This window comes from Aythya marila, assembly GCF_965140915.1.
Source record: "Aythya marila genome assembly, chromosome: 9".
NCBI lineage: Eukaryota > Metazoa > Chordata > Aves > Anseriformes > Anatidae > Aythya > Aythya marila.
In genome coordinates, this window is record NC_139050.1 from 24498924 (window position 1) to 24516061 (window position 17138).

A 17138-nucleotide genomic window follows, 5' to 3' on the forward strand; every position below is an offset into this window, starting at 1 on the left:
TTATGCTTTTGATTTTTGAATAGAAAATCCATTCACAAAGACAGCAAATTAACAGATAAAAATTACATTTAAAGCAAATTTTATTTTTTTCCCAAAATTTGTTTCAAAAGTGTATTCATTGTTTATTCAGAATTTATAGAACCTTTGTGTTTTAAGTTTCCTACCAGTACTGTGAAAGTGCCTATTCCAATATAATTCTGTTCTTCTACTAGTGGCATAACAGTATCAGCATGTGTTTATAATAAGAAAGTATATAATATTCAATATTTTTCATTTAATTTATTGACATTTTATTCAACCAAAGATTTTTCTCGATTAGGTGCACAACGTTATTGATGATGCCGTTGATTTGCTGGAATTCCGTGACAGGGTTATCAAGGCCTCTCTGAACTATGGGCATTTGGTTGTCTCGACTTCTCTTCAGTGTTATGTATTTTCGTAAGTAATATGTATTCATGAAGCTTTTCTGAATTTATTTAACTGTTGTAAGAAAGCAGCAGAAACTTTATTTGAAGTACAGTAGTTCATGACCAATTTGTTTTTGAAACTAATTGAAATATTCTGTCTAGCATCATATACAACAAAATATATTTCAGTACAGTTGCCTTCCTTCTGTCCTCCTTTCTTCCAGCCTCTTCTGGCTTTTTGTACAGCCAGTCAATGCACCAACATGTGGCTACAAATATTTCTGCTCTTTTCAGCTAGAGGCAGCAGTAATGATGGCTGGATGCAAATGTATTTGTCCCCATTAAGTGACTCCATCCAGTGACTTTATTTGAATACTGCTTCTGGCATGCCAGTTGTTTTGGAATAAAATCAGAATGATTCAATCCTACATCATTTTTTAAGAACATGATACTCTGTTTCATATGCTGAGATCTAAAGTTTACTGCTGAAGCAACTAATCAGCTCAGCGAGACGACTGACGTTGAACAATAATCCAGCCTGTAACAGGGCGTGCATCCTGACTCTAGATCACTGTAAGAGCTGAGCTGCAATTTAGAAGTACTTTAAAAATGTACTTGCTTCATACAAACATGATTTTGCTGTTCACTCAGACTCCTAGGTCAGCTACAGGTAGTGTGAAGGGATGCAAAAAAGAAAGCAGAAATATTACTGGATCATACTGCACAGTTACCAGTGTTACTTGGCTTCTTATATGCCATTTTCCTTGTTGGAAAACTCCCTTTATAACAATGATTAAAATGTATGTGCTTTACTTAGTGAATTCAACTTTGTATTTACAATGGTATGTTATGATAATGGTTTTAACAAATGATGAATTTCTTTTTCTTGTAGTACAAAGAACTGGAATACACCACTTATCTTTGACCTGAAGGAAGGAACAGTTACTTTGATTCTACAAGCAGAAAGGTAGCTTATGTTCATTAGATACTTCTTAAGATGTGTTTCTGAAAAACTTTGCCACTAAGTTCTTAGGAAACAAAACAAAATAACACACAGGAAATTTTAGATATATATAAAAATATACAGTATTGGTAAGTAGCTTCTGAAGGCTTAGCCAGTGTATTTGACATATATCTGTGATGGTGGTAATGAATTTTATCATATATTACATGTGTATGGTTATACTCGTTTATGGAAGAAAGTAAATCTTCCTATGTTACAGTAACATCTCTTTTTTATGTTCTATATTGCTTTTCTGAAGTGGAATATATTTTATAGAATTTATTTTTGGCCTCCAAGTTTTATTAGAAACATTGCCAGGTATGCAAAATAAAAAATAAATGATGAATTTTTAAAAATGACGATTTTTTAAAAAATGATAGTTTTTCCTACATATATGTACTATAGTTACAATAAATTGCAATATTTTTTTCTGAGTTTACAAATGTTTTAATCTGTATTTCCTGAAATTCATTTGTCAGAGATCCTTTCATGTGCTTTTGTAGGAGAGTCTTCTAAAGGACTATGAATAGGAGCAGAATTCAAAAATCTTCAGTTTCAATTTTAGTCTTAATTCTCATGGGCAAGTATTCTTGGACAACTTTTCCAGCATAATGCAGTGTAATACTCCCTACGTTTTGAGTGCCCCAGATTAAACACGTGTGTCTTGGACTGCAGAGAGACTGCAGCACAGGAAGGGGAAACAAGTAGCCAGGATTCTGAAGATCGAATTCTAGATATGAAGTTTTGTGCTGCTAATTAAAAGTATAGTTTGCAAACATGATACAGGTTCTATGGCAGTGAAGGTGATCCCTACTCCACAGAACTGAACCCAAGATTTTAGTAAAATACGTCTACGTTGGCAGATCTGTGTGCAAACAGATGGTGGTTCATTTGGTGCCAATGGCAATGATATTTACAATAGTTGGGAGTCTACCAACTGTTTTTTTGTTTGTTTGTTTGTTTTATGGATGTGTTTTGTGTCTATGAACTATAGATACTGTACCTAACAATTATTGTTATGCAGAAGTATTTATATTCTGTATAAAAGATCGCAACGTGTTCTGGCAAATAAGTTATTTCACTGAAGCTCTACATCTAAGTAGATGGCAAGCAGTTTGCTAACAGTGTCTTCTATTTTCTTTATGTTATAATCCAGTCATAGTGAAAGAAATGATACAGATTCAAAGCTAGCTGTAAATATTAGAGCTTTTACTCAAATATATGCACAAAGTTCACAAACCAGTGGTCAGGGTTCTCATGTGTGGTGATGTGCAGGGAATACTGTGTGTAGTTATATGCTGTGTCATCAGGCGTCATAAGATCAGATCTTAAACTATCTATAACTGATAAAATCATAGTAATTCCAGATAATAAATATTTCTTATGGAAAAAGATAACATTCACATTAGAACTGAAGTCATCTGCTCAGAGCTTTCAGAGTGTCAGCTATGTAAGGCCTAGAAATTGTCATTTAACTGAAAACATTTGCAGGATATTAAACAATTGTCTTCAAATGGTTGAAATGGTCATCCTTCTTTTCTATATTATTAAACAATTCACTTTTTTTTTTTTTTTTTTTTTAGGCATTTTCTTCTGGTAGATGGTGGAGGACTTTATTTATATTCCTATGAAGGAAGATTAATTTCCTCTCCAAAATTTCCAGGAATGAGAACAGACATTTTAAATGCCCAGACAGTATCGCTGAGTAATGATACCCTGGCAGTAAAAGACAAGGCTGATGAAAAGGGTAAGTTCTCAGTTCTGATAGTTCCATGCTTGCTAATAATTTATTATGAAGTTTTCAGCATCTGTGCATTTAACTTAGTTTTCCATACTTAGCATAATTATTATAAAACATAAGCATACAGCATAAAGAATTTATTGATGGTATAAATTAAAGATAATAATATAATAAAAATGACTTAAAAATGATGGGTCTTGTCTACCTTTGATTAAAAAAAATGAATGAGAATATATGTATGTTTCTGAACTTCCAGCTGCATCTAATACATTGGAAAACCATGGAATATTTGCAGTAAATATTGCACGGTGGCTCTTCCATAATAATAAAATGGACTTTTATAAGTAACAATATATCTTAGTGCAAATTATTCAGAAGAAATAAGTGGTTTTCAGAACAATTATAAACAAATAAGTGAAAAGTTGGATTTTTTTCTAGCCTTTTTTACTCTGTGTATTTATATTGCACAAGTGTATGTATGTTTTTGTATATATTAGTATGTATAACACAGCCTTTTTTGCCATATTGACACCTTTGATGCAATTAGGATAAAAACAGAAGTATTATAGATAAATGAAGAAAACATGGAAAATTCATAAAAGAATACTGACTGCTGTCTGTATCTGTATCTACACAAACTTCAGATTTTGATGGTAAATCCACTCTCTGAACCTGTTCCTTTGGCCATCATCCTGGAGATGCATCCCAAGAGCATCTCCAGCTCCAAATCATTGCTATTAGTGTCCTAAAAATCTTGTCAACCAGTTCTGCAAACAGGCTAATCTTCATCAAAATTGTAATTTACAGAGCTTGGGTTTCTGGCTATGTTTTCAAAATAAGCTCACCAAATGAAACTATTGATAGCAACTTCTGTTCTGCTAATAAGCAGGGATTTGTATTTTTATTTTTCCCTATTCTTGCTACGAATCCCACCAGTAGTGGTAAAAAGCCTTATAATATGCCAGCACATGGGAAAACAGATTCTTGGCACAGGAAGCTGTGGCTTATCTAGGCCTGTTTATTCTTCTCAACTCACCCTAGCAGAAGCATTTTTTTCTTTGCCCTATTTTGAGGGCAGGTCTGTTTTTCATAATGCAGTGCATTATAGAAATATCTAAGAGCTGAGCGTGCTGCAGGAAGCAGTTTGCACATCAGAGCCAGGAGCTCTTTACAAGCCCATTTACTCCCAAACACAGACAGGCATAACTTCAGTGTCGTTATGTGGATACTCTCCCTCTTCCAGTAATCCAGAAAAAAAAAAAAAAACAGAAAAAAAAAAAAAAAAAGACGTGTATCTGTGCACTTAGTGTCTTTCCTCATTCTCTAGGGAAGCCGGAAGAGGGAGGAGAGCTTGTTCTCAAAAAGGAGCTCCTGGCCCTAGCTGTGACCAGCTATTCCATGAAAATACGTGTGTGTTGAAGGCACACAAGGCCTGTTCTTTCTCTGAATGGTCAAAGAGAGAGAACACCTTTTGTTCATATTTTAAAATTATAGGTATAAAAAAAGAGATCATTTAGCTTCTAAGTGATGTTGAGGTTTTCCAGATTAAAAACAAACAAACAAAAAAACCCACCCACACACATACAAAAAATCACACATCTGAAATACTGTAATAAGCATTATCGATTACAAAGTTAATCAATTTCACTTGCCAGCTAGGTACAGTAGATTTCTCTTACCCCCCCTTAATCTCACTTCCAATAGCTATTATAGTAGCAGCAGAATTGGTTTGTACAGCGAGATCAAAATAAACATCGTGCAGGGAGCCATGCATAAAAGTGAGAAAAATACCACTTCTCAGGAACAACTCGTTTTCTTTTGTATATTTAACCAGCTGCCAAGAGCAATGCTTGTGCAAAACCCTTTCTTTTCCTCCTCTGCAAACTCGACCGATGCTTTCTGAACACCTGCTCTTACAGTTTCTTTTTTTTCCTGCCTAAATAACCACTGACCTCAAAGCAACATCCTGTGTCCTAGTGAGAGAAAGGCACAGCAGGATTAACATGTTAACATCGCCATCCTTTGGAGTGAGCATGCATGTTCATTTTATAGTGTGTGCTAACAGGTAGCATGTCAAATCCTCAGGTGGGACGTGTTATCTGAAAGCATCTGAAATGCTGTTACATCTGTGTTTTCCATGAACTGATGCTGAATCAAATGTTTAAATTAGAGTTTAAATAGGGAGTAAAGTGCTAATTTTCTCATTATATATTACAGTGGCTATCAGTGCCCTGAAAATAACATCTGGGAATTTTCATAGAACACTCTGACTGCAAAATGAGAATATTCCTCCCTGTGCTCAGCAGACTACAATGACTGCATTTTCCAAACTAAGATTCTTGTTTGACCAGAGCGTGAAAGTTTTTGGTAAACTAAGCACCCAGTAATATGTATCCACTTACATTTTTATTATACTCTGAAAACAAATGGAACTGATTGAAAAGCCTGTAAAGAGCTGTTGATTTTAACTAATAAACCATGTTTTTGTCCTTCAGTTATCTACATATTTGATGCTTTGTCTGGAAAACCACTGGGTGATGGAAAGCCTCTAACACATAAGGTAAGACGAAACCTAGAAAGTCTTTTTTCTGTTATATTTTGAAATTAATAATCAATAATGCTTTGCCAGATACTAATACATTTAATAACCTATTAAAGTTTATGATCTTAATACAGAGCAACTTGATAACTCTAGCTGACTCTTATAAAATAAAAATTCAGATTCTCTATGCAGTGTTCATGTACCAAGGGATTTACTCTAGGTTATATTCAGGTATAGGAGAGTTTTTCACTTGCACATGAGTGGCTGAAACTACAGGGGGGATCAACAGTTATGTTGCTTTTACTTTTGGACTGCCCTTTCTATTTCTGTAGTCTTCTGTAGTAAATTATTAAACTCTGAACTCTTCTCTGCTGCAGTTCTGTCCTACTCTGCATGAAATTCAATTTATATAATGCTTCATTCAACAGAGATGACACATAACAAAGAGTCTGCACAATCCAGTTTTTCAGGAGTTTTGTCTTGTTTTTAGTAAATCATTTGTTTGAATATCACGTTTTCCATGATATGAAATTCCAAAATAAAATTTAGATATTTTTATATTTCTTTTTAGACAGAAATTGTGGAAATTGCTTTGGACCAGAAAGGACTTACAAGTGAAAGAAAAATAGCTTTTATTGATAAGAACAGAGACCTTTATATCACTTCTGTTAAAAGGTTTGGGAAAGAACAGAAGATTGTCAAAATAGGTGAGAAAAAAATCTAAATAACATTAATCAGCATGCTACCAGGGAAACAGATTTTTATCTAGTATAAGAGACAAACTTTTGCTTTGTAATTATTAGTGAGATTGGACTTGAAAAAAAGATTGGCTTTCATACAATACAGTGATAGAAACAATTTTAATATGTTCTATCTAAATTCTGATAACTCTTTCATATGTTACATATAAAGGAGTTGTTATCATTTAATTGCTCGTTACTGCATAACAGGGTAAGCAACTAAGAGGATATAGCAGATGGAGGTATTCTTCAGAATAATTCAAGCTGTTTGAATACAGAATATTTCAGACGTTTTCCTGTAAAAGCAAACACTTATGTTTATATATTTTTAATTGAAAGTCTAAGTTCTGTAGACAGATGCATGATCCAGTAAGTACAAAGTACGTACTCCTCCAGTAGAGTTTCAAGAAGTATACATTTATTTTGAAGGTACTTGTGCAACTGAATCTTATTCTGTTATCTTTAAATTAAGGAACAATGGTTCAAACGTTGGCTTGGAACGACACATCTAACATACTTTGTGGGATTCAGGATACCCGTTTTACAGTCTGGTACTACCCCAACACAGTTTATGTCGATAAAGATCTTTTGACAAAAACTCTATACGAAAAAGATGCAAGGTAATATGTCCTTATATATAAAGTATAGTACATTTTTTAACTAGTTCACTCATTCCTTAAAGAATTATATCAGTTTTGGCAGTTGAAGGATGAGAAGCCAGGTTGCATCTTTCAAAATTACTTCAACATTAACATTATTTGATTAGGAAGTGAAGAAACAGTGTTTTATGAAGTATACCATAAAGTTTGGAGTTGAAATATTGATGCGCAGTTTAAAAGTAGAATAACATTTTGATGCAGAAGCAAAATTTTAATCAGATATCTCAAAATATTGTCGTAGTTATTTAAAAAAAAAAAAAGATACTTGATCTGTTTAAATTATCTTGTAAATCAATAGTGTCAAGACATCTGGTTGCACATAATGTTATTTCTAGCTCATGGTGTTTACTTCCCATGTTATATTCAGCATGTATATGTGATAGGAAATATTTCATAAAGAATGCCTGAATGCATGATTTCATTCTAAGAGTTATTGGAACCTAAATATATTTCTACTGAAAAATATATATAAGGTATTTTTTGCACAAATACACGGTTTGCATTTGCCTAACAGCCAGTGGATGTGCATAACTATCATTTTATTTTTAGAGAACAATAGCACTACAATAGGTATAACTGTTGAATAACTAGTTACTTATATTTGTATATGCTTTGAAAATAAAGTATAATCATACTGTAGTTTTGAAAACAAAGATTCCTTTAAGTTGCTAATGTTCTTTTCAGTACAAAAGAAGTGAATATTAACTGACTTTTCTTTCTCTGCACAGTGAGTTTAGCAAAAATCCCCAGATTGTACATTTTGTAGGAAATCAAATAACAATTAGAAGAGCAGATGGTTCACTTATTCACCTTAATATTTCGCCTTACCCTGTGATTCTTCATGAGTATGTTAGTAGTTCTAAGTGGGAAGATGCTGTCAGATTATGTCGCTTCGTCAAGGTAAATTTTAATAATCAGCAACATTCAGATACAATTTCACTGATGTGTTTTGTTTGTTTTCGAATATTACTTTAATAATGCTGATTACATGTCAGATGTTAGATCTTATTTCCGTGTTGCTTTGTTATTGATGATTAGGGGCCGGTGGTGAAAAATTATACAGATCTTATGTTTATTCTCACCTCCAATGGATTAAGCACTGGTACTCACAGAAGCTAGTAATAAGCTTAAGTTATAGGCCTTAATATAACTGATTAAAAATATTCTGTATCTCCACATACAGTTGTCTAGTATTTTTTCATATTCTATTTCACTTTTTTTTTCCTTCGCTTTCTTTTGTATGTATTTAGGCAACAGCAACAGATGAGGTGAGTCTGGCAGTCTTTAAACAGAAAAATCCCACTAAACCATGCCTCCTACCCCCTGTTTCATAGAAATCATAGAATCACAAACTGGTTTGGGTTGGAAGGAACCTCAAAACCCCTGCTGTGGACAGGGACCCTTCCCACCAGCCCAGGCTGCCCAAATCCCATCCAGTGTGGCCTTGGGCACTGCCAGGGATGGGGCAGCCCCAGCTTCTCAGGGCAGCCTGCTCCCATGCCTCACTCCCTCATAGTGAAGATTTTCTTCTAAATATCTAATTTTAACCTACCCTCATTTAGTTTGAACCCATTACCCCTTGCCCTGTCACTGCACTCCCTGGCAGTCCCTCCCCAGCTTTCCTGCAGCCCCCTTTAGGTACTGGAAGGCCACCGTAAGGTCTCCCCGGAGTCCCCTCTTCTCTAGGCTGAACAACCCCAGCTCCCTCAGCCTCTCTTCGCAGCAGAGAGGCTCTGGTCATCCTCATGGCCTCCTCTGGACACAGTCAAACAGGTCCGTGTCTTTCTTGCCTGTGAGCCCCAGAGCTGGCCGCAGTAGTGCAGGTGGGGGCTCATGAGAGCAGAGTAGCTCTAGCTATTCTAACTCCTCTGCTTGCTACTCCTAGAAAAGAACTGAGCACTTCTGTATGATTATCATGACCTTAAATGTGTATTTGCTTTATAAATCAATACGTATCCAAATAATTGAGAAGTATAATTATTTTTTTTGTCTTGCCTTTCTAATAGTAGGCTTCTATTCCAGTATTCATTAGTGGGAACTGGGATTTCCAACATAGTGTAGTGTTAACTTTTTGAATAATCTAATTGCAGCATCTGTAAAAATAGAAAACAAAACATCTGTATAAGTCGTAATTAATATTCATAGTATTTTTCTTTCTGTTGATAGTGAAGCTGTAGCTGTAGGTAAACTTTCTGTATTTCATTGACTTTACAGGTCTTACCATTATTTTTTTCATACAAAACTGATTACAAGTCAGGATATGGGAATATGTTTAGAACATACTCAATGTGGCTGTTTATTCTTATATCAGCAGTTCTCTCTGCAGCATTTAAAAACCTATTTACATTACAAAAAAAGTTTATTTTCAAATTTACTATCAAACATACTTAACAAAAACATTTAAAAACAATTCTGAGAGTGCATATGGGCTGACAAGTGCATTCAAAATTATATTTTTGAATACATAACCACCTGCTGGTTTCAGATATTGTATCTTAAGATACTCTAAGATGCTTAAGTAGTAGGTCTTTTGTTGTAGTGTATTTAAATGTGAAAAAGGAGGATACGAAAATGTTAGGATTTTCCTAGATGTTTTTCTGAGTTTATGGGGTTTCTTTAAGAATGCACCAAAAAAAAGCAAAAAGCATGAAAATAGAGAACAGGGTGTAATATTATTATCATTACCACCAAGCTTTTCTAATTCTTAATTCTAAACATAAAATTAACTGAAAATATCACAAAGGAGATGGAAAGATGGAAATTTTGAAGCTCTTATTTACTTTTCAGCAGAGTCATAATCTGTTCCACTATCAAGAATTTGTTCCTATACTACAAATGAACAATTATTGCTATTGTCAGCATTATGGTTCCGGTAGTTATTTGTGAAGCCAGGTTGGTATGAACCAGGTTAGAATAATTATTTTAACCTTCCTCAGTGCTCTGGCGTCCAGTGTAGTTCCACAAGTAGTAATGGGGACACCAGTGATGAGGTTGTAAAATAATACTATGGCAAGAATTCATTACTGGCTGAGAGGGTGAAAACTAATGATTCATTCAGCCACACTGCCAGTCTCAGCCAATCACAACATCAAAGATTTCAGTGAGGAATATCTGAGAAATGATTAAATAGTGGATTTCTAACAAGAGGCTTAGACCACAGTGCAGTGAATGGCATACTGAGGAATGTTGTATTTTTCTACATTATTTTCAGGACTTACATACTTCCTCTGAGAAGTCATTCATGGTATAATGCTAAATATTTAAAGTTTGAGGGATTGCTTTTTTATTTTTTTTTTAATTTTAGGATCAAACTATGTGGGCATGTTTAGCAGCTATGGCAGTTGCCAATAAAGATATGGCTACAGCAGAAATTGCCTATGCATCAATTGGTGAGGTAAGAAAATGGATTTAACCATTTCTGAGTTAAATAGCTGCAAAATTTACTTAATTATTTGATTTCCCTTATTAAACTATCGTACATCTTGTTGACAGATTGACAAAGTTCAGTATATCAATTCCATCAAAGATCTTCCATCGAAAGAGTCAAGGATGGCTCATATTCTCCTCTTCAGTGGAAACACACAAGAAGCTGAAACCCTGCTTCTTCAAACAGGCCTTATTTATCAAGCTATTCAAGTCAACATTAATCTTTACAACTGGGATAGGTAATATTTCTTTAAACACAATATATTTATAATCAGTCGTACTAAGGTAACCTGTAAACTTTTTTAGTTCAACTGTGTTATTGCAGATGCTTTCCTCATTAATTTTCTGTCTGTAATTATTCCAAGCTGTAAAAAGATAATCACAATAACTAAACAAGTAAAATTAATTGTTTTCTATCAGATTTAGAAGATAAAATTATTCTGTGATAAAAAGTCTGAAACAAGCATGTTTAAGTATCATTTTACTTTTTTATGTTGTTAACACAGAAAAGTCCCTAGCAATACCTCAAATTGTATGTGACCCTCAAAGAACTGAAGCTGTTTTGAAATGTCTTGTTGCTAAAAATAGGTATGTGGCTGTTCGGACTCCCAGCACTGTGTAGGTGGATGAAATATGAATTAGGAATGAGAAAACAAAGTAGGAATTTCTCCTTTAAACAAGAACCCACGTTTTCTAAAGGAATCTTCTGAGGCTATTTATTACTAATTGCCCTGCTATTATGTGCATTTCACTGTGGGCAAAACATTTTTTCCCCCTCATATCTGTATTTTTGATCATGTTGCTTAATATGCATCATGTAAAAAGTAAACTTTTCAAGTGTTAAGTGTTCCTTATACAATTCAGATAAAAGCAGACATGAGGGCAATCAATTATCCTAGTCCAATGGCTAATCTTTCCCACCTATATAATATTCTTAGATTCTGTGTAGCCTATGCTGTAAATGCATATATTCGTTCCTATTATAAAGTTATTAAAAATGATTAATTTTTCTCCTTTTATTGAGAGTGCTGAACTCTAGGCATTCTTTTTCTATTTCTTTGAAATAAAGACTCTTATTGTCAAGCTCCAATGATGTGATGAGCTTGTCAACAGAAATAAATTGTTGGCTATTTTTCATAGCGTGCATCATAAAGCAGACAGTCACATTCACTGGCTACTTTTAACCTATCAACCTGTGATGGATACTAATGTGAAACCGCTTGGCACTACAGATTAAGAATCTTTGCCTGCAGCCCAAATGCTGTTCAGTGTATTGTTTTGCAAAACCGTGGTGATTGTAGTTGTGCCAGAACATTTATATAGCCTGACAAGTCCATTTCTGTTTTATTCCAGGGCGCTAGAGCTAGCAGTAAAGCACAAGACCCATGTTGACACAGTCCTGGCTTATCGACAAAAGTTCCTAGAGGACTTTGGTAAAAAAGAAACAAACAAAAGATTTTTGCAGTATGCAGAAGGTGTAAGTATTCCTTGGGATTATCCCTACAGCTTTAGGTCAGCCTGTTCTTTGTAGCCATTTTGAGGGCAGAGTTATTTTTGCATTTTTCCTTCTTTGGTTCAGAGGCGGACACAAATCTCAAGCTTTTACATCTGATTGAGTGCAAATTCATAGCTTGATGTGTGGCTACTTGCCTAGTCATCATTGTGCGTGTGTTTTATTTGAAGGCACAGATATGGAATGTACATATTTAGTATCTGGCAAAGATTGTACAAATGAAGGCACAGTTGTTTTCTATAAACAGGGAGCTAGAACTTAGTATGGTGGAATGCAGACTTCTTAAACGTCTTCAGCATTTTTACATACTTTTATGGATAGCAACAATAATAAACTTTGAAGGAAACCATATATATATTAAGAGTGGACTATGAATTGTTCTGCCAAATATGATAAATAGCCATATATAATATTTCTTCAAATCTCTGGAAAGCCTCTCCATAATCATTAGGTTATTTCAATGTACTAGCATTTCACAGATCTTGAAGATTGAGGAGAGATCTTACTGTTCATAAGCTAAAAGTATCTCAGGTTCCACTGGAGTATCTTCAGTGTGTTACCTTTATGAGAGGTACCACGTGTACCTTAGACAGCAATTTCACTGAGCAGCCCTTTTGTCCCTCCTGCCCTTCCCCTTGCTGTTCCTAAGCATTTTGAGGGTGCAGCTGTGAACAGACATACTTCAGCAGATCCTTTCAGCCACAGTAGCTGATGGATCAGGAGCTGTGTCTGAGCTGTTAGCTCGGATCCTTTAATTGGACAGTGCCCATTACTTCCAACAAGGCTTGATTTCTAATGTAAGTCATTAACTTTTAGCACTTCTGAGGATGTTTCATTTCATAAGCAAGAATAAAAATCTGCACAATATCTAGCTGCCTGATGAACTGCTCTACAGTATTTTACCTAGAAAATGCAGAAAAATAACAGAACAAATTCCAGCCACTCTTATTGTGCAGCATTTTCAGCTGCTGAGCTAAAAGTATGTCTTCTATGTACTTTAGATCCATTACTGAGCAAAAATCATATTAATCCCCTGATGCTTCTGACGGACACTTTTTAGATAATACTGTCTTGTCTTTAAATCATCAAGAGAGCTGGAAGAGTTCCTAAGCAATAACATCTTGTCAGTGACAGGGTGTGAGCAGAGTGATGTGAGTAGAGCCTGTGTAGGGGTTTCACCTTACACTCAGTCTTGAAGATTGGGTGTTAGAGTGTGGGAAGTTCCTGGAGTCAACAAGTCCTCGAGCTGTTTTCCATATCCATGTCCTGGAGGTCTTGTCTGCTGGATCTGAAGCTAGGAGGGGACCTACTTAATGAAGTCAGTTTGATGCTGTTGGCTACTGTGCTAACTAAATTCCTAATGCAGCCTGCCAAACTCAAGCAGCAAATTTAGAAGAAAATGATGAGGACGTCAAAGAGAAAATCAAGTTCTTGTGTTGCTGTTCCATCCCTGGGAAAAGAAAGATCTCACTTTTTTTTTCTCACCACCAAAAACTCCTCCAGGCCTAAGAACCAAGGTCTTTTCTATACTGCAGCTGAGACCACTGATCTGCGATCAGATAGGGAATCTAAACAATGTGCTTAGTTGTTATATCTCACGTCTTTATATATAAGGTATTATGTACCTAATATGTATACTGAGAATCCATATCTTGGCAGTTACTAGGTGTCACTGGCAAGGCTTGTTGGCTTCACTGGCAAGTAGCTCTCTGGGCTGGATGGTAGAATTAGCCCTTTCCGTGGTATGTTTAGCATCTGCGTGACATCTGTTAAAGCAAACACATTCTTTCTTAGAGCTCCATAAAGATTTCAGTCATCAGATCCAAAGCACCTGGACCCAGCAAATGCATCCTGAATTGAGGGATTAACCTTTTCACATGAGAATGTGGGTATTGCAGTTACATCTTCCCTGGCAGAGAATCTTCCTTATTTCATGACTTAGTTAACAGGATAACAGCTACTCTGGAAATTCCCTGTGCAGCAGTTGAGATTTTTTCCCCATCCTATCTTTGACAGTCTTCATTCTCCAGCAGGGAAGCTGACCTTTGCAATTACTTTTTTGTCCAGTTTTTGGACATGTTTTTGTAGTCATCAAATGCACCATGATCCATGCTTTCTTGTTAGGTATTTTTGGATACAAAGACAACTATTGTACCCAACTGTACCACGGATATTGTACTGTATCTATTGTCTGAAGTTTCGCTGAAGTAGAATACAACCAGAAGACAACAATTCTCTGCAGCTGGAGAAAGGCCTAAATAAAGCTAAAACATTTCTTGATATAGAAGGCAAATTTCAGGCAGAAGTCTGATTTCTGTTATATCAAATAATTAGTGTGATATGCCAACAGTTTACTTGGTGGACTTTAGGTACAGTCAAAAGATGCTACTGTATGTATTATTGATAAAGGTATAATCTGAGTAATAGGACACAGATTTCATTACAATTAGATGTAAGCTGATCCAAGTTATTCTCCAGTTTTAATGCTGTTGGTTTTTTTACACAGTAAGATGTAATATTTTTAAAAATATGTCAAGTTTTCTTTTAATTTTAAAGGTGGAAAGCTCAGTTTGCTAGAACTCATCTGTGCCTTGGTACATTCCGTTAGTGTAAGTTGACATCCATGAAGAGCTATATAAAGATCAGTAAGGTCACTTTATAACTTCAGATTCTCCTGCCAGTGAACCTATCTGTCTGACCTATCTACACAATATTATTTGACCTTGTTGTACTCACTTTTCTTTTCTTGCAGCTGGAAGTTGACTGGAATAAAATCAAAGCCAAAATAGAGATGGAAATTGCTAAAGAAAGAGAACGAGCAGCAGCCAGTGCCACAATGAGAGCTAGTGTAACTGTGCAGCAATAACTGTCCTTCTGGCAATATTAGTAAGTGCTTTGTGAGTATTTTGTACTGTCATATTTTGGCAAACTAGTAAAAATCAATGAACATTTTGCAGGGAACAGGAGTTCGAGTTGATGTAGTTCTTGTTAATTGTTGGATGACAGGCAGAATTATTTACTACAGTCTCACTTCAGGCTGGATTTACATTCTGATGCCCTAACTCCAGTGAATAGTTACACCGTAATCCATAATAAGTACATACAAGAAGAAAGGGGAAGTTAATTTTTGTCTTTCCATTATTAGCTTTTAAATTTTCATTGCCATAAAAATTGTTTAACATTTGTTGCCCCTAGCTGAGTACCGATTTCCCTGTTTAAGCAACCAGTTCAGTAATCTGGTTATTTCTGCAACCTCAGGGGTCTCTGAGAAGACATGTTTAAATTGCCTTGAAATGAATTTCGGAACCTGTAAGCATTGAAAACTTAAAAAAAATAAATAAAAAGAGGGTGAGCCTGTCAGTTACAGAAGAATATTTCAATTGCAGTTGTCTGGTTGTACACAGTTCTGCTAATATCTGTCTATTAGCAAGTTCTTCAATCGATGATTTCAGATTTTTCAGATTGCTTCAGCATCTCAGGTTTGTCTCTTAGCAAACACTTTCATAATAAAAAGTATTTTCTAAGGTTGTGTAAATTGTTCAATATACTATGGAAGTTGCTTTGACTGTTGTTTGAAATAACAAACAGCATTATGGGTTGGTTTTGTAGCATCTAGCACATTTAATTGACAATGATATTCAGAGCTTCCTAAAGGTTAAAATGTCATATTCACTTAAAATATGCAAGAGCTTTACACGTATTTTCTCAGCCCAAAGCATTTGATTTTAAAATACTGTTTTTACATGTGTGTTATTTCATCAATACATACTTTTTTGTGTTCTACATGAGAAAGTGACTGCATATGTTAGATGTTCTTTATAGAAGCCCTTATAAGGATGTGAACCAATATAAGGATGTGAGCAGGTTATTCATGTTTTAGAGTAATCCTTCAAATGTTACCATCAAAATGTTAAATATCTATGTATCAGGTGAATTTCTTGTGTGTTGTAAATGACTATATGACACTTTTTTGCACAGTTTATCAATTTCATAATAAAAATAATCAAATGAAGCATTTTATTTTTTTTTTAATGTAGCCAACAGATGAATTATTAGATGAATCTCCCAATTGATTTGCCTTGTTGCTAAATAAAACAACAATTTTGGTGTAGCACCTTTGAAGCTCCCAAGTACATCAAGTACACGTGACAGTGAACACCTTCTTCATCTTCCATTGACTTGCAGAAAGCACTTACTAGTTCCAGAATTGAGCCCCAAATGTCACTAATGACAAATGTTTAATGTTAGATTTATAAAACCTGGCTTATATTTGTAATGCAACGTAAGCAATTTGTGAAAACCAAGCTAGCAGTGATAAAAAAAAATATTCAGTATCTCAACTCAATCTTCTATTCCTGGGCCAGCTGGAAGCGCAATAGAAGCAGCAAATTCACTCAGCTTCTTAAAATGCAACAAAGAGAAGTGACAAGAGGTTTTAGCACATCCTCGTGGATTACCAAAATAAATAAAAATATAAAAGGGACTACTGCTTTAACATTGCTTTGCATCACGTTTAGCTTTCATTACCATCTTGGCTGCGCTTATTCCAGGTGCTGCAAATGGCAAGCATGGGTTGGGGGATTCCCAGAAGTTAATGTGTCATGTGCTTGGACAGAAGAAAGGCTGGCAAATTATAACTGTAAAGGATTTCAAACCCCAAACCAAGAAATCTTAATCAATGGCACGGCACTTTGAAGGGCTGTTATTCCCTTATGGACAGATGAAGTCACTCACCCGTGCTCATCCAACCAGATGCTCATCCTGGACCAGGCTCCCTATGCCTGCTGAGCTTGGCCCTACCCAAGAGAGCTGGAAGGAGAGCATCGTCCCCGCTGGAAACTGGCGGAGTTGGTGAGGACCATTGACAAGGAATTGGTTGGCAAAGCAGAGTAGAGATGCATCTGTGAAGCTCTCACCGAATTTAACAGAAACTGCCCAGAAAGGAGCTGACCCGGGTTTCAGAGGCGAGGGGCTTCGGTGAGATGCATGCAGTTAGCACAGCTGTGCCGGGAGCCTCCCCGGCTCTGCCTTAAGCTGCGCTGGGATGTCATCCAAACCTATCAGCCTGCACTCTGGTAAAAGATAAAATTCGCTCTTGTAGATAGCA

The 17138-nt window shown here is 35.5% G+C and overlaps 1 protein-coding gene across 1 annotated transcript in view; it reads left to right on the forward strand.

The window, feature by feature from the left end:
- The window catches only part of IFT80 (intraflagellar transport 80), a 46523-nt gene extending 30468 nt beyond the window's left edge, over positions 1–16055 (forward strand). Inside the window, exons 10-20 of the mRNA XM_082767053.1 lie at positions 320–438; positions 1300–1374; positions 2994–3157; positions 5647–5711; positions 6265–6400; positions 6906–7053; positions 7821–7992; positions 10397–10486; positions 10585–10757; positions 11872–11995; positions 14784–16055. Coding sequence (XP_082623179.1) covers positions 320–438; positions 1300–1374; positions 2994–3157; positions 5647–5711; positions 6265–6400; positions 6906–7053; positions 7821–7992; positions 10397–10486; positions 10585–10757; positions 11872–11995; positions 14784–14897 — 1380 coding nt within the window. The 3' untranslated portion in view covers positions 14898–16055. The remainder of the gene's footprint in view (positions 1–319; positions 439–1299; positions 1375–2993; positions 3158–5646; positions 5712–6264; positions 6401–6905; positions 7054–7820; positions 7993–10396; positions 10487–10584; positions 10758–11871; positions 11996–14783) is intronic.
- Positions 16056–17138: the final 1083 nt, after the last annotated feature.